The sequence below is a fragment of the Bos indicus x Bos taurus genome, chromosome 26 (genome assembly GCF_003369695.1).
Source record: "Bos indicus x Bos taurus breed Angus x Brahman F1 hybrid chromosome 26, Bos_hybrid_MaternalHap_v2.0, whole genome shotgun sequence".
NCBI lineage: Eukaryota > Metazoa > Chordata > Mammalia > Artiodactyla > Bovidae > Bos > Bos indicus x Bos taurus.
The window spans coordinates 33,713,126-33,731,647 of NC_040101.1; the positions used below are offsets into that span (position 1 = coordinate 33,713,126).

The window sequence follows — 18,522 nt, forward strand, 5'->3', positions numbered from 1 at the left end:
GCTCTAGAGCACAGGTTCAACAGGCACATGGGTTTGCTTGCTCCAAGGCGCGTGGCATCTTCCTGGATCAAGGATAGAACCAGTCCGTGTCTCCTGCACTGGCAAGTGAATTCTTTACCACTGAGCCCCAGCGAAGCCCTATACTTTCTCTTGCTCCACTCAGGTTTAAAACCCTGAACAGATCCAATATCCCCTTTAGAATACGTGTTCTGAATTTCTCCTTTTGCGGATTCATGGGTGATATAATCTTCACTATATGCCCAGGAGGAATTAAAAGCAAAGTAAATGGCAGCCCAACTCTCTTGCAGATGGAAAGGAGAACGCCCTGCTTCCACAGAGCCCTGGGACCTTGCATGCTGGAGCTGAGACCTTCTCTCCTCGGGTCCGAAGAGCCACAACCTCAAGGACAGAGAGGATATGGCCGGGAGGGGTCATCCCGTACGTCATTGGCGGGAACTTCACTGGTCAGTAGCTCCAGATGAGGCTTGCTTGGGGCTGGGGGCTTTGTCTTCCCTGGTGGGAAAAGTCCTCCCTGCAAGGACTCAGGTGGGATGGAACAGATGCTGGGGTCATAGCAGTCGCCGTGCTTCAGGCTTCCTTATGACCAGTGGGTCTCATGCACTCAGCCTGGAGAAACTGCAGTCTCATTTGGGGCTATGTCCTCAGAGGTGGTCACCTGGTCCCTAAGGCATTATCCCAGAGCCTCCAGTAAGATGCCACTCTGCCCCTCAAGGAGTCCCCGGTTCTAATAAGAGAGAGAAAGAGATGTGTGTTCTTAAAGAACTAAAATGTAGGAATTGTCATCAGCTACTAACTTTTGTTCCTTGGTATCTTTTTTGTTTTTGTTTTCTTTTTTGTGACCTTGCCATGCGGCTCATGGGGTCTTAGTTCCCTGACTGGGGATCAAATCCATATCCAGTGCCGTGAACGCTCAGAGTCTTAACCATTGGACTGTCAGGGAAGTCCCTGTTTCTTGGCATCTTAACCGTGTTCTTTCAGATCTAGTGTGCTTATCTTGCCAAAGTTTTATATAACTTTCATCAAAAATTAACTAATTTTATAGAGAAAACTTTCTTTACAAAGAGATTTTTTATTCTATAATTAGTAGGATTGCTGTTTTGGTGAATCACTGTTCTATAAACAATTTTAAAGTGTCAAGATGGCTCCCCCAAAATGGACAGCTAAGTTACTCTTTATTCTGTATATATGTTTTAGGGGGACAATGAAATGACACTACACCCACATCTTCTAGATCATCATGGGACCCTTCCAGTGGTTTGTTGGTTTTCTGCAACAAAGTCATTCCAGAATTCAGATCCCATCCACAACCTTCCTGTGTACTTCCCAAACGACTCTTTTTTTCTAGATCTTTCTCATTCCTTCTACCAAAACCAAAATACAGTTGTCTTATTTATTTCAGACTGATAGATTTTGAGAAGAATACTTATTGAGTGGATGAAACTATCAGCCTAGAGTTTGCAACTACTTTATTCTTGCTCCCAATTTACTTGTTGCTTTATTTTCAATGTCTAGTCAAGGAAATATGAAAAGTTCGGAGGAAGTATGAAATTCATCTGTTCTCAAAGGCCTTGTAGAACATTAGACTCAAGGATCCCCCAGCAAACACTGAATCCTGATGCAAAAACATCATGAGTGTACCTACAAATAGAATTTTTAGAGCATGTGGGAATATACTCTCCCATAGGTAGAAAGTAAAACTAAAGGGTGGAATGCAGTGCTGGCGATTTACTTGAAAGGCCAGAAATTTCTAAATTGAATAACCTAAGTAACACTTTTTTAAAGTTTAGGAAAGTACTTTCAATGCAAAGGAAAAGTTGGGAGGCTGGGGACATTTGAAAATCTATTTTTACCCTCTCTTCCAATTCAAAAACTCCTACTCTCTAGTTTTGGTTATTTGGGAAAGTTATATTGTATTCTTAGCCAGGGAAATCCTTAGTCCTAGTTCACTTTAATTCTGGGTCACTGAAACAAGCTTTTTTTTTTTTTTGATCATTGGAACAAGCTTTGTTAATGAACCAGCATGCTCTAGAACATCTAAGGAAGCTATGGACCCACGAGTGAGTTGATGAGCACCTGTCCTGTCGTTTCAGGAAGCCAGAGGGCCATTTTTAAGCAGGCCATGAGACACTGGGAGAAGCACACCTGCGTGACCTTTATAGAGAGGACAGATGAAGAAAGCTTCATTGTGTTCAGTTACAGAACGTGTGGGTAAGTCAAAGTGAGTTCACCTCAATGGAGATTGAGGCAGACAAGTCAGATGGCCCAGGTGCCTTGAATTTTTTCTCTAAAACAATATGTGTTCTAATACGCTGTAATATATAGGAGTCCAGAATTTGTCAGAAACTCTTGCCCTCAACGAACTCACAGTCCAGGGACAAAGTAGGTAGGTCAAGAGGAAGACTCCAGAATGACAAGGTGTCTGTATTTCCTGTCATGGGAGCAAGCTGAAGGAATTGGGAATGTTTCATACAGAGAAGTGATTCTGAACCAACTTGGGGCCGGTGATCCCACTGAGAATCTGATGGAGCTATGTGCTCCCTCTGGATGGATGTACATTTATGCAAAATTCTGTATATAATTTTGTGAGCTCCATGGGCTTACAGACTTCCTCCAGAAAACATAATAAATAATAAGATGATTGGATTATAACTAAACTTATCTGTTATGCCAATAAATATAACTGTGGTGTATTTTCCTGAAAGGAAAACATTCTCATATTAGTTCAAAATCTTAAACCCAACGACATGCTATATATGTGAGAGGACTACTGAAGAAAATGATCCAGAAATGTTTAAAAGTAAAAGGTAAGAAGGCATACGGGCAAATACTAACAAAAATAAAGCTGAGATCACAATTCTAGTTGTAGACAACACTTTTTTGTTGTTTCTTCAATTAATTTTTAAAGTAAGAAAGTGCCAAAAAAAAAAAAAGTGAGACACTTTATAATGAGAAAGAGTACAAGCTACGGTGAGAATATAACAGTCATAAATCTTTATGCACAAAATAGCATAGCATTAAGAGTCATAAAACAAGCCCCGAGGGTTTCAAGGGGAAATCAACAGAAATACCAACGGCAGAAGATTTTATTTCATTGCTGTCAACCCAAGTAGATCAATGTCAAGTTAACCAAAAAATAAGTAGAGATTTGTAGAGGACTGGAAAAAATGTAATTAATAGAGTTGAACCCGTGGGTCCACCAGATTCTATAACCTGTAACACATTTTAAAAATGCCTCTTAAACATTTATAGACATGGTTCATTTACTAAGTATTAAGAACACCTCATTGTATTCTAAAAGTCCAAAATAAAATATTCTCCGATTGTAAACCAATGAAACTGGACATAATAACAACAACAAAAATAGAATAAATACTCCTGCATTACCTGTTAAGACCTCTCTCCCCTCCCTTTTTTTTTACAACTCTTAGATTTTAAAGAAATCAGGATTAAAATTATAAGACATCTAGATAGCAAAAGCCCCACAGTTCAAAATTGAAGAGAGCTACAAATCTGAGAATTACGAATGACAGTGAAATATTCAATTTGAAGAAGTTAGCAAAACAAATGAATACATAAAACCCTCCACCACAACAAAGTAAACTTCAAGAGAGCAAGAAAATGGACAAGGTAACACATTATAGAACTGATAAATTGGAGAGTGACTTCTTTGAATAAACAAACAATAAATTATAGATAAACTAATTACTTGTTAGTCTAAGACAAAAAGGTGACTGCAGAAACATACAAAATCAGGCATGCAAAAGGGAGACGTAACCACAGAGTCAGCAGCATCATAAAAAAGAGCTGTATAAACTCTTCGGGAAAGAAGTGTTGAAACCTGGATGATGTGATTGACTTCAAGGTAGATATAAAGGACTGGCACAGACCAGTAACTTTGAAAGAAACTGGAAAATTGATGGAAAAACTTTCTCCTCCATACCACCAACCCAGAGTTTCACAGATGAATTCTTTCAAAACTTCAAGAAACAGATTATTCTGGTACTATTTAAGTTTTTTAGAGCATAGAAAAACACATTCTTCCAATTTACTTTTAACAAACTATCACGGTGTTGCTACCTCAAAATGAAAAAGATGGCACTAAAAAAGAGAAAATTATAAACTCATCTAACTTATGAATAGCCATGCAAAACCCTAACTAAAATATTGGCACATAGAACACAGCAGTAAAAGAATAGAAGAGTGGCCTGCCAAAAAGGTTTATCTAAGGAATACAGGAGTAGTTCAACATTAAGAAATCTATTTGCATGATTCAACATATTGATAGCTCAAAGGAGAGAAGCCATATTCGTGTCTCAATAGATGCTAAAAAGGCATCTGCACATTTCAATACCTTCATGATAGATCCTTGACTTAACACACACACATATACACATTAACATAACACACACAAATCAAATATATATATATATATCCTCAAAGCCCACATCATGTTTATCAATAATAATTCTAGAAGCGTTGCTATTAGAATCAGGAACAAAAGATATTTATGATCACCATAGTTATTTCATTTTTTTTTTCTGGAAATACTAGCTAATGTAATTTGACACGAGAAAGACAAACACAATGAATATTGGCAAGAACAAGTATTGTTTGAAGTTAATGTGACACGTGGTGAAAAAACCCAGAAAATCAATAGGAAAACTGTCAGAAATAAAAGGAGACTCTGTTAAGGTAACTGACTACAAAATTAATCAACAGGAAATAACTTTTGCCTTAATGAAATAATTTGATAAAGTAATACTTTCATAATGGGGGACATCACAACTTTAGTAGAAACATAGTAGATAATATATCTAAGAATAAACCATAACAAAAATGCAAAAATATGCCAGCCATATAGGAAGAAAACAACAAAATTCTAAGGAAACTTTAAAAAAGAAGTAAAAATGGAAATACATACTGTTTCCTCGTATGGAAATGCCCAACATAGTAAAGATGTCAGGACTTCCTAAAATAACCTATAAATTCATGCCATTCTGATTTAAACAGCAACTTCATATATGTATTTGTGGGTGTGTATGTACATATATTTTAAGAGCTTGAACAAATGATATTAGAGTTTTTCATGTAGAAATAACAGAACAAACAGCAGTGATAGGGACAGAGGTAGGGGAGGAGAAGAGGTCTGATATTCTGTCCCAACATATGTGATATCAAAATGCAAATGAAGGGCTTCCCTGGTGGCTCAGTGGTAAAGAATCTGTCTGCCAATGCAGGAGACATGGGTTCGATCCCTGACAAGACCCCACATGCCACAGAGCAGCTAAGCCAGTGTACAACTATTGAGCTGTGCTCTAGAGCCTGGGAACCACAAGACAAGCTACCACAAGGAGAAGCCCACATACCACAGTTAGAAAGAAGCCCGTGCAGCAACGTAGACCCAGCAGAGCCAAAGATAGATAAATACAATTATTTTAAAAATGCAAATGAAGATAATAATTAAAACCATTTGGAACTCAAGAAAAAAATAGATATATGGAACAAAAGAGCTTAAAATGAATATGTTTATACACTAATTTAGGTAGCATTTTAAATGAGAGAAAGATGGATTAGTCAGGGATATGTGAATATTGGAATAATTCAGTAGCTCATTTTAAAGAAAATAAAGCTGGGATACTACCACACTTCACATACCAAAAATGATTTTGGCCAGATCAAAGATGTAGGCATTTTAAACATTTTACTTATGTATTTGTTTTTGGCTTTGCTGGGTCTCCATTGCTGTGCAGCCTTTTCTTGGTTGCAGCAAGCAGGGGCTGCTCTCTAGTTGCGGTGCACAGGCTCCTCGTTGCAGTGGCTCCTCTGGTTGCCGAGCACCGGCTCTAGGCACATAGGCTCAGTAGCCACAGCTCTCACTCTCTACAGCACAAGCTCAGTAGTTGTGGCGCACAGGCTTAGTTGCTCCACGGCATGTGGGATCTTCCCAGACCAGGCACTGAATCCAGGGCTCCTGATTCTTTACTACTGAGCCACCAGGGAAGTCCAAAGATGTAAGGATTTTTAAAAGAAAAAAGAAAAAGAAATGTGAAATGTACTAGAAAGAAGCAAGATTGCATATTAATTATAATCTTGCAGTGTAGATGGCCTTTCTAAATAACACATACGAAAATAAAGACATCGCATTAAAATTTTAAACCTTTATACGGCTAAAACAGAAATAACAAAGGGAGAAAAACATTTGTAATGCATTTAATAGTCAAAGATTTAATCCCCTAATTTTCAAAAGGTTCTTCAGTTCAGTTCAGTTCAGTTCAGTCGCTCAGTCACGTCCGACTCTTTGCGACCCCATGAATCACAGCACGCCAGGCCTCCCTGTCCATCACCAACTCCCGGAGTTCATTCAAACTCACATCCATCGAGTCGGTGATGCCATCCAGCCATCTCATCCTCTGTCGTCCCCTTCTCCTCCTGCCCCCAATCCCTCCCAACATCAGAGTCTTTTCCAATGAGTCAACTCTTCACATGAGGTGGCCAAAGTACTGGAGTTTCAGCTTTAGCATCATTCCTTCCAAAGAAATCCTGGGGCTGATCTCCTTCAGAATGGACTGGTTCTTACCAAATCAGTAATAAAAAGATGGACAACCCTCCCCGCTCCCCAACTGGGGGGACATGTGATCTCATAGTTGAAAAGAAAAAATATAAATATCACATAAAACATGGAAAACTATCCGACTTCAGTGAAATACCACTTTTCATCTATCAAATCGGCAAAAGTAGTTTGGCAAAACCAGGGCTGGCCCGGTTGTGGGGAAATAGGGCTACTTAACATACTATTAATGGACATATAAAAAGACACAACATTTTGGGATTGCAATTGATAGTATCTATCAAAATATCAAATGCACATATCCTTTTATCCATTTATCCCATTGCTTGGAATTTACCCTACCAAAGGCAAGTAAGAAAGACCTCAACGGTTTCTTTGTTTTGTATTTTGTTGTTTGTCTCCCTCTTTCCTGAGGCTTCGGTTCAATAGAAAAAACTGAAGTCAGTCTAAATGTGTGTTAGTAAGAGACTGATTAAATACATTTTAATACTATGTCGCTTTGAAAAAAATTAGGTGAACATTTACTGTTATGAAAATATCTATGAATTAAGGAGGAAAACAGGCAAGATGAAGGACAATGTACATGATGTATTTTGTAATTAAAATTATATGTGTATATACAGATGTATTACATTTTTTGGACTAGAATTCAAGAAGCTGTCAACAATAGTTATCTTTGGAACCTTAATACTGTACTTAAATCTTTTGTGACATGGGCATGTATTTTTAAAACATTTTATAGAAGTCATCTGAGTGGTGGGATTATGGGCCATTTTAATTTACTTTTTACAGCTTTCTATATTAGGAACAATGAATATATATTTTAAAAAATAATTGTGCCCAGAAGGGAAGTCATCTCTAAGGCTCCTCTGATAATAGCAAAAAGACTCATGCTTTACAGAAACTCAGGGGCTCCTTCCTTTGTCTCTTCCTTGTCATCAGAGACTTAGGGGTAAAAGGGTGGGGGAAGGTATGACTTTTTTCCTGGAGGAGAGGCTGTATCTTTCTAAGGATTCTCCAGGCCACCAAAAAGGTCAAGAGCCATTTTTGGAGGGAATTCCTGCCTTGGGAGGGAAGTTGGACAATGAGATTGTTTTCAAGCTTCATTCCCTGATCTGCTGACCTGGGTATTTCTGCAATTGTCCAGCTGTTGTTCCTATGTTGGGCGCCGAGGTGGAGGCCCACAGGCCATATCCATTGGAAAAAACTGTGACAAGTTTGGCATTGTGGCCCACGAGCTGGGCCATGTGGTTGGGTTCTGGCATGAACACACCCGGCCAGACAGAGACCAGCATGTAACCATCATCAGAGAAAACATCCAGCCAGGTAAGGAGTCTGTATGGAGCCTAGAAGCCAGCGGTCAGGCAGGTAGCATCATGGGGTCAGGAGGGAGGAAAGAGAGGGGTTGCTGGGGGTCAGGCAGGTAGCATCATGGGGTCAGGAGGGAGGAAAGAGAGGGGTTGCTAGGGGCAGACCGACACTCATTTGTAAGTATGGAGGCCTTTGTCACCAGTACTTTGTCCTTCATCCATGCGTGGTCCTTCTTGGGAGGTCATCTGCTAGAGCTTTCAGGTTAGAGCAGAAGCAAAATGATTCCATGTTGTAAAGGACAGTGAAATCCAACTCCATTTCCTAACAGGAACAGAATCGACCAGAACACTGTTGCAGCATCAAAGCTACTCATCCAAAAAAAGAATTCTCCCAGTTGCTTTTCGAAGACTCATTTTTGCTGATGTAGGCAACACATATTTTTGAAACTGAAATATAATTAGGACACAAGTACATGAAAAACAGTATTTCTGCCTATCCCAAGGCAGATAAAGTGTCTAGATTTCTTAAAAATACCTCCCCGTGTTAAGCAGTTTTATACAGAAATTCATAATGAACATGAAAGTCACTGATTGAATAATATATTTGCCTTAAAAATGCTTTCAAGAGTCTGAATAGTGAATTTGAGATTGAACCTAAATATTGGATTTCTTTTCTTTGTTCCTTCAATAACAAGACTAGAGATTTAAAGGCAATTTTTTCCCATAACTAACCTATTAACTTACTTTAATTTTGAGAGGCATTTTGGGAAGGGTGTTGGGTGGTGGGGTTGGGAGCACATAGAGCTGTTCTAAGTTTCAAATTTCTAATCTGTCAAAAACAACAAGAAGAACCACCACCAAGCCTGTCGTTTGACTGACTGACAGAGCTCTCAGAAGTCGCTATGGGCCCTCCTTCTCCCCTCCTCTGCCTCCTTTCAGGTGCCTGCCTTGGTTTTCAAAGACGTTAACAGAGTGTTGTGTCACAGGTCAGGAGTATAATTTCTTAAAAATGGAAGCTGGGGAAGTGAGCTCTCTGGGAGAGATGTACGACTTTGACAGCATCATGCACTACGCCCGGAACACCTTCTCAAGGTCGGAATCTATGGTTACGCCTCATCTGTGTTGTACTGTGCCTGCCGCAGGCGGGGGTCGGATTCCAGGAGGTCTGCGGAGAGCAGGTCTCTGCATGTTCCTAGCACAGTTGGCATGTCTGTCCTTGAAATACGGTGGCCTCTGGGCTGCAGTGAAATATAATCTAATCAGGTTCCTGCTAATAAGATTGAATCCCATAGTGAAGCTGGCGTTTCATCATGCCCTCATGTCACAAGCAGCAAACTGGAAAAGGGAAATTATTGAGGGGTTGGCTGGAATCATAACTTAGAGGCTCTGTATAAAATTTCCTCTTCTAAAGTACATCCAACCAGGTCTCCTAGAAGAGGTGTGGTTTATTGGAAGCTAGACCGTGTCAGAGTTGGGAAGGTGGTAAATCAGGGGTTCATTTTAGAAGAAAGTGGGGCTCTAGCCAGTTGGGGGGCTCACAGGTAGTGGAGGTTGGAATGAGAACAAAAATCCAGGTCTCCTGCCTGCTGGCCACACGTGATGGTAGCTGGTGTCCTCAAGCCTGGGCAGGCCAGTTATTTATGGCTGGCCTCAGCAAGATCGGTTTTGATGAGCTCAGGCTGTGCTGGGCCCAGTATTAAGTATTTTGCATATTACCCTTGCTTCTGTATTACCGTATTACTTTACCCTTATCATGTAAGTATTTTGTATAGAGAAGTGTTTCACTGCTTATCCCAGTTTTGTAGATCTTTCCACTCGAGTTATTTTTCTCTCTTGGCATTTTTTCCCCCTAGTTTCAGCCTAAAATCAGCTTTTTATTTATTTATTGAATCATTAAATAAGATTTAAGGTGATTCCCAATATAGACAAGAAAAAAAAATTACATGAGGAGACTCGGAGATGTGAAGAGGGAAAAAATAAGGGTAGACAGCTAAGTTGAAGCTTGGAATCTATTTGGTATTCAGAATATATGCCACAAAGTCATGTACCCTTTGTTAGGGTTGGCAGCAAATCCTGCCCCGTGCTTCCTAGCAGGTCATAGCAAAGAGGGAAACAGTTCATTTCATGAGTCTCTATGTCCATCAAGATCAAAGGAAACCATTGGTTCAAGAGACACACAGATCTTGGGAGTGGAAAGGACACTGTTTACCCAGGCTGCTTGGCCCTTGGGTACAGCTTCTGAAACTATCCTGTCGATAAGGTAATACTACCATGGGTGACGTCCTCTACATCTCAGCATCCCAAGTTCCAAGGGGCACTGGTCCTCTGGCCACACAACTGAGTTAGTTATGATCGGCATCCTGCACTCAGGCAGGAGCTCTCCAGTGCTTTAATGGGTGGAGTTTGTCAGCATCTTGGAACACCTGGGATGGGAGTGACCTACCCAGTTCTCTTTACTCTTCTTCTGGCTCTTTATCAGAAGATACAAAAGGCAATATGATGTAATGAAGAGACCACTGACCTGAGAGTCGAAGGCTGAATTCTAGCCCTCGTTCACCCATGCACCTTGCTGTTGAAGGAGGTATAGATAGTAATTAGGGGCAGCTTTGTGTGGGATCAGATCTCCACCTTCCTGGGCCTCAGTTCCCTCATGAGAGAGTTGGAGCAGATGTTTTCTGAGCCCTTCCAGCTCTAACATTTCATGTTGTAGTTTATTAACCAGAATGGGTGAAGGATTGACACACTGATCTCACACATTGCCATATGGGAATCTGAGGCTTCCTCTTCCACATTGGGAAATGGAGACTGAAGGACCTAACCTGGGGGTCTGAGAGGCAGGATGAGTGCCCCCTCTGCAGATGTTGGAGGTGGGATGCTTGGATGTGGGGGTGGGACCGACTCACAGGGTTGGGAAGTGGTGCAGGGAATAGCCAACTTGCACCTCATTAGCTCTGGGGGTTGCTAAGTGGAGTCAAAGTATTGATTTTTTCAGGGAATCAAGGTCAAGTTGGTCCAAGTGAGAAGCTTGTACCTTATTGTTGATTGCTCAGTCATGTCCTACTCTTTGCGGCCCCATGGACTGAAGCATGCTAGGCTTCCCTGTCCTTCACCATCTCCTGGAGCTTGCTCAAACTCATGTCCATTGAGTCAGTGATCCCATCCATCCATCTTGTCCTCTGTATGCCTTTCTCCTCCTGCCTTCAATCTTCCCCAGCATCAGGGTCTTTTCCAACGAGTCAGCTCTTGGCATCAGGTGGCCAAAGTATTGAAGCTTCAGCATCAGTCCTTCCCATGAATCTTCAGGGTTGATTTCCTTTAAGATTGACTGGTTTGTTCTTCTTGCAGTCCAAGGGACTCGCAAGAGTCTTCTCCAACACCACAGTTCAAAAGCATCAGTTCTTCGGCATTCAGCTTTCTTTATGGTTCAACTCTCACATCCATACATGACTACTGGAAAAATGATTGCTTTGACTAGATGGACCTTTGTTGGCAAAGTAATGTCTCTACCTTTTAATACACTGTCTAGGTTGGTCATAGCTTTTCTTCCAAGAAGCAAGTGTCTTTTAATTTCATGGCTGTGGTCACCATCTGCAGTGATTTTGGAGCCCCCCAAAAATAAAATATCTCACTGTTTCCATTGTTTCCCCATCTATTGCCATGAAATGATGGGACTGGATGCCATGATCTTCAGTTTTTGAATGTTGAGTTTTAAGCCAGCTGTTTCACTCTCCTCTTTCACTTTCATCAAGAGGTTCTTTAGTTCTTCTTCACTTTCTGCCATAAGGGTGGTGTCATCTGCATGTCTGAGGTTATTGGTATTTATTCTGGCAATCTTGATTCCAGCTTGTGCTTTATCCAGCCCAGCATTTCACATGATGTACTCTGCATATAAGTTAAACAAGCAGGGTGACAATATACAGCCTTGATTTTCTCCTTTCCCAATTTGGAACCAATCCATTGTTCCATGTCTTTGTACCTTGGGTCTTGTTTTTATAGATGCCAAAACTCTTCATATTGCTTTATAACTTATCTATTAATTATTCATATAAATTTATTATTATTTGTTGGGACTTCCCTGGTGGTCCACTGGTTAAGACTTCACCTTCCAATACAGAAGGTGCAGATTTGATCCTTGGTGGGAAACAAGGATCCCACATGCCTCATGGCGAGAAAACCAAAGCATAAAACAGAAACAGCATCAAAACAAATTCAATAAAGACTTTCAAAATAATCCACATCAAAAAAATATTTATCTGTTGTATTCCTCTCTCCCTCACTGAACTGAGGTCTTTATGGATAGAGACCACCTCGTTCTCTTCTACTCCCCAGCACTCAAGACAGTGCCTGACACAGAGTTCAATAAATATTTGTCAAATGAACAAATTAATGAATGAGTCCAAGGAGACAGGAAATCTGTAGTGCTGGGGACTAGGTGAGGGAATAAATGTCCATCATCTCACTACAATTCTTCCCATATACAGATACCGCAGTCACTTCATTAAGAAGAATCTACACGTTTCTATTATGTAGGAAATTTCAGATAGATTACTACTAATGGGTTGTAGAAGCTTAGTTGCCTTCCCCATGCCTGCAATGTACCAGTTACTATGCAAAGTTCTGTAACTAGAGCCCATGGCAAGAATGCAGACAAATCTTCTCTTCTGGCACCAACATTTCTTTTCTTGTCTTTTCAGAAAAAAAAATTCTGTCTTTTTTTTGTTATTTCTAACCCAGCAGGGAAGCCCACCCCTCCTGTTACCATGATGTTACCTATTGTCACTGTGCCTTGCGTGCATGCTAAGTCCCTTCAGTTGTGTCCAACTTTTTGCAAACCTATGCACCGTAGCCTGCCAGGCTTCTCTGTCCATGGCTTCAGGCAAGAATATTGGAGTGAGTTGCCATGCCCTCCTCCGGGACTCTTCCCAACCCAGGGACTGAACCCAAGTCTCTTCCTTCTTCTGCACTGGCAGACAGGTTCTTTACCACTAGTGCCACCTGGGAAACCCTGTCACAGCACCATCTACCCCCAAACTTGGCAGTTTATAACAGCTTATTTTTTTTTATGACACTGTGTGGGTCATCCTGATTCATTCCTTGCTGGGCTTGCCTGGGATTGCTGCCACAGAAATAACCATTAAAACTCCCAAGACCCAGGCTTTAGAATGTGCATGACATTACCTCTGTCACATTTTATTGACCAGAGCAAGGCACAAGTCTAGCCCGGATTCAAGTGATGATGAAAGACATCCTACTCCTAATGGGAGTACTTGCAACTTCACACTGCCAAGAGATATGGCTGTTAGGAGGCACAATTTATTATTTTAACAATCCACCGTAGTTACCTTCACACCCTGCCCCAGAACTGAGAATGGTCCCAGCAAATCTATTTTGTTGCTGTGTCTTCTATGCTAATTTTCTTTATGGATTTTCAGAAAACTACTTTGTTCAATGGGGATATTTATCAATGGAGTCTTTAATTAGGGGTCTTTCCTGGTCTACTTTTTGTTAAATTCCCCACCCCCTGCTTCTTAACCCTCTGTCATTACTCTTGGTCAGGTGTCCCCTGGATCTAGCCTGCCTATCATCTTTGATTCTGCCAAAGAGCAGAAAATGCCTACAGAACATTCGCTCATCTCTGGGACAAATGCTATTCTTGCTGTTGGGAAACTCAGTCTTCGTGTGTCTTTACAACTGAGCTGTCTGCTTCCAACTTCATTCCCTCTAGTTTATTGCAGTTCTTGCCTCCTCCCCTTGGTTGGACCGAGGCTGTGGGGAGTGATATCTTTGGAGGTTTTCGTGGGCAAGAGTCCAGGAGATGAGGAGACAGTTCTCTGGTACAGGAGCGTCTTTGTTTGGAGAACTCTGAGCTGACAGTTTTATACCCTAAGGGCATCTGCCAAAGCTGTTCTTAGTTTAGCAGAGTGTCAATGCTAAGGGTTGTCCTACATAAAAGGGGGGATGTGACTGCAGCAGTTTACACAGGGACGTCTCTTGTGGTAAACATCTTCCGGAGCCCACCGCAGTGCTGCCCGCCCCAGGATGTGCTTGGGGGGAGGTGGGAAGGGGCCCTCAGCCTGCAGAGCCATCTGACTGTGAGCCGTGGTTGTTCCTGCTGCTTTGGTTTTTGAAGTCTCCACACTTCCTAACTTTATCGGGCATCTAACGCACTTTAAGATCTGTTTCTTGGGTGGTGGGAAACACTGGCTGGAGAGAGGACGATGTCAGGAGGGGTGTCCAGGCCTGCCTGCGTTCGGGTCCAGGGTTGGCTCCTCATCACTAGCTTTATACTCGGGTGAGTCTCTGAGGCTCTGCAGGTTGGTATTCTCACCTGTAGAGAGGACCCCGCATAACAACAGCACCTGCTTCTTCGGGTGTTACGATGATTAAATGAGATGGTGCGTTTAAAGGGTTCAGCCAGGTCCTGGCACGTAGGCAGTTCCCATGAATGGACAGCGTGTGTGAGCGCACACTGCCCTCACAGCAGGCTGCTGGCCCAGTCGCCTGCACCGTGTGAGTTTCCACAGTGTCAGTTAGTCTGAGTTGCCAAGAGATTATACAGAGCCCTGCATTTTGTGCAGCAAAATGTCTTTCTCCAGGGGAATCAAGACAACAACTACAAGTGAAAACGTTTTATATTGGAGCAGAAGCACCCACTTTTAGATTCATAGGTGATTGGATTTAGAATTTTATGTAGTCAGCCTTTGTGGTTTCACTGTTGGTGAAACCGGCGAGGTCAGTGAGGGAGACCAGGGATTCCACAAAAGTGTCTCTAAAGGACCCAGAGACGAAGCAATAGTGAGAGACAGGCCAGGTGGTGAAATGTTGGGGCAAGCGCTCGTGAAACAGACATCGGCAGACAATCTGGTGCACAGTGAAAAGAAAGGGAGCTTGAAATCTGATTTAGAAAAAAAAGGAAGTATACACAAAAACAAAAAGGAAGAAACAGGGGCTAATAAATATTTTCGAAGGTAATGCTGACCTTAGGGAAAAGGAAACATTTGAAAGTGAGAGAGAAGAGAAAGGAGAGAGCAGCTAATAACTAGGTAACAAGCATTTTTTGCATTCCCTTTTGAGTCTAAATAGCTGTTTTGCAAAACCTTTTGATGCCAGTGTCCTGTCTTGGCTGTGGGATTTAATTCAAGAAGCCTTTGTTGAGGTCTGCTCTGCTATATTTCCCCTGAGGACAGAGATGAAGGACCTGGTCTCTCTGCTGGAGGAACTTACTGTTTAGCACAGAAGATAATTATCATCAATCCCCAAAGATAATACAGTTTGATAAGAAGAATCATATCAAATTAGACAAGAAAGGCCCAGAGGAGGGAACGACTCACTCAGGATGGGAGGGACAGAACTTCTAAAAGGGATAGCCATCTGACAGAGTTTCGAAGATATGAACAAGAGTTTGGTAGTGGTCAAGAAGATGGGTGGTGGGCAGCCTTGGCAGAGGACAGCTTGCTTAAGGGCATGTTTGGGGCAAGAAGGAGGATGAAGTTGTTTATGGTAAAGGTGGAAGAGTCAGGAGAGGAAGGCTGAAGCCAGTGAGCCCTGGGTCTGGAGCTTCAGGTGATGGTTGGAAGTGGGTGAAGGCCTCCAAGCGGAGCAGGCACATGCATGCCCTTATATTCAGGATGATCACATTGCTGCACTGGGTGGGGAGAGAAGAGTGGCTGAGCCTACAGTGGGGTGACTACTGGAAAAAGTTGAGGAAGGGAATGCTGATAGCTAAGGCAGTAGTCTGGAATGAGGAGGACGGCATAGATTCAAGGGATGGATAAAGGGTGCTACAGACAGGCCCTGGTTCCTGGTTTCAACAAGGGAGTGAAAAGGAGAAGACAAAGCCAAGGGCACCTTCAAATTCAGTCTCAGGTTCATGGAAAGAGCAGAAAAATGGAGTGCATTAGGTTTTGAATGAATTGGATTTAAGAACTCCATAGGACAGTGCAGTGGAGGGGTCACTAGACGTGTCTCTTAGCAGATGGTTCTAGAGCTGGAATCAGAGAATTAGCTGTCAGCCTATAGGTGTTCCCTGGTGGCTTAGACAGTAAAGAATCTGCCTGTGTTGTGAGAGACCTGGGTTCGATCCCTGGGTCGGGAAGATCCCCTGGAAAAAAGAAATGGCAACCCACTCCAGTATTCTTGCCTGGAAAATTCCATGGACAGAGACTGGTGGACTACAATCCATGGAGTTGCAAAAAGTCAGACATGACTGAGCGACTAACACTATAGGTGTTGGTTAAAACCCAGAGAGCAGGTGGAGCGGAGCAGTAGAGAGGAGAGAAGAAGGAGAGGGCAGAATTCTAGAAATAGCATTTCCAGGAGGCAGGAGAAATAGATCCTAACTTGAGAGAGCTGTGTCTGGGGAACCAGGGAGAGGAGAGTCCGAGAGGGGAGGGCCCGGCAAAGGTGACCATGCCGCAGAGAGAGCCGCTGAGCATTGACAAGGGTTCACCCAACTTGTTTGGTCACTGGCTGGTGACTGGTGACCATTGCTGGGGTAGTCAGACCACAATTGGATTGAGGACTAAAGGAGCAGTAGGCAGCCGGACTTAGTATGGTGATGATTCTTTCCAGATTTTTGGTTAAGAAGGGATGGAAAGGAACAGGGTGGTAACTGGAGAAGGCCCTGCCCTCCAGGAGAGGTCCCTGATCAGGGTCTGGAAGCAGAGTGGGAGGGTCAGGCAAGGGGTTAACCACGCCCATGACTGGGAGATGTGGAGAGAGCCAGTGTCAGCCAGGCAGCCTAGTGGGCTTTTGTCTGCTTTGCTCCTCTTGATTTCATTCCCACTGGAGCAGAGCGAGATGGTTAAGTTCAAAGAGGCTGCCACGACCATCTAAACCAACCTCTCACCATCCAGAAGGGCGAACTGAGGCTCAGAGAGGGAAGGGACTAGTCTGAGCTCACCAGGTGGCAGTCAGGCCTTAGACAGAGGTCTCTAGGCCAGAGCTCTCTTGACTACCTCCTGTCCTCTGTATTCAGCCCATTTTCCATCTGATTATCCCTCCTGCCAGCAAGGCCCCCAAACCCTGAACGCCTTCTTTCACCAACCCGTCAACCAGCTCTTGCTGACCAGCCCCTCCCTGAGAACCTCTCACTGTACTGGTTCCCAAGCTCTCTCTGGAGCCTCTCCAAGACCTATCCACATTGGGAGCTGCCTGTTGCACAACTCCAGAGGGCGCCACTCACACAGTCATCTCTGAATGGTGCTCCATGCAACTGTGCAGTGGGGGTGGGCTGGGGGACCCTGGGGCCTGGACCTGTCCGGGAATATGTGGAGATGCTCAGGACACTTCGGTAAGGAAGCCCTCAGGGCCACTGGGCTAGGGCATATTTTTAAACTTGGCAGAGTCATTTTCCCATTGGAAAGGGAGCTGGCAGCTGAGGAAATGGAATGCTAACATGCCAGCGCCAGGCAAGGCAGCCCCGTGAGTCACACCACCAGGGGTGGGCAGGCCAGGGGGTAGGAATGTGCATGGGGTGTGGACAAGGACAGGAAGACTCTAAACCCCCACACGGACAGCCTGGCAGCCTTGACTTTTCATTCTCCTTTCTCCCTCTCTCCTTTCTTCCTGTAGAGGAGTTTTCTTGGACACCATCCTCCCCCGACGAGATGACAACGGTGTCAGGCCAACCATCGGCCAGCGCGTGCGGCTCAGTCAGGGAGACATAGCTCAAGCCAGGAAGCTGTACAAATGCCCAGGTAACTGTCAATCACTGGGTTCCAGGGCCTCCGGAGCACCACAGAGACCTCTCAACCACTGTTTGCCAGCATCCCTGGGGCTGGGAAGACACCTCGGGGAGTGTGAAGAGTCTCTCCCTGGGCAGCTGTCATTCCCAGTGTGCTGCTGGTAGGAGGTGGTAGACAGTGCGGAAAGTCCAACTGGTGGAGTGGTTGCAGGCAATGAAGCAGATGGTGGCTCTTAGAGGCCACAACTTAACTTGTGGGAAGCTTTGGAACTCTCTGGCAAAGCCCTGATGGTCAGAAGAGGAAGAAGTCGTAGTGGAACGACAGTGAATGGGGGTCCAACATGGTGTGCGTGCCACAGGGGGAAAGTGCTCTCCTTGCTAAGGGAGTAGGGGAGGTGGGTTTAATAAAACAATAACCCAGGGTTTTGTAGAAAGGCAGAGTGAGGGAGCATGTTTTTGGAAGGGTGGAAGCCAGCTTCCCAAACACTGGAAGGCAGAGGGTATCTCCGTGCGGTAAATGAAGTCACTTCTGTGATCTCGGGCTCTCCTAACCATCCAAGGTGCTGGACAGTGGCCAATATTCTGCCCTTGGAGGCTGGACAGGACACTGGATCCCAGCAGATGTCTGTTTCTCTTCCCGTTCAGAAGCCCCGCCCCTTGAGTTTGCCCTCTTTGCTTCCATCTCATCGGCTTCAGCATCATCACCTCCCGCCCCCCCACCCGCTTGCCACCCTAGGAGAAACTCACGTCAGTCCCTTTAAGTTGCTGAGCTTCAGTGGAAAGTACTACTTTACAGCAGGCACGTTTTCACCAGGGATAGGAGAAAAGGCAGTTTGGTGGCTTGGAGAGGAAAAAGGAAATTCCACTCCCAAAAGGTCTGGTTATCTTTTCCAAACTCTTAGACCAGACCTGCATATGATCATAGGACAGAATATTTG

The 18,522-nt window shown here is 43.5% G+C and overlaps 1 protein-coding gene across 4 annotated transcripts in view; it reads left to right on the top strand.

Moving 5' to 3' along the window:
* TLL2 (tolloid like 2) overlaps nt 1-18,522 on the top strand; it is a 147,089-nt gene that overhangs the window by 82,224 nt on the left and 46,343 nt on the right. For all 4 annotated transcript variants that reach the window (XM_027528575.1, XM_027528572.1, XM_027528574.1 and 1 more), the window contains exons 4-8: nt 309-464; nt 2,112-2,229; nt 7,737-7,915; nt 8,886-8,991; nt 17,473-17,597. In XM_027528575.1, coding sequence (XP_027384376.1) covers nt 309-464; nt 2,112-2,229; nt 7,737-7,915; nt 8,886-8,991; nt 17,473-17,597 — 684 coding nt within the window. The remainder of the gene's footprint in view (nt 1-308; nt 465-2,111; nt 2,230-7,736; nt 7,916-8,885; nt 8,992-17,472; nt 17,598-18,522) is intronic.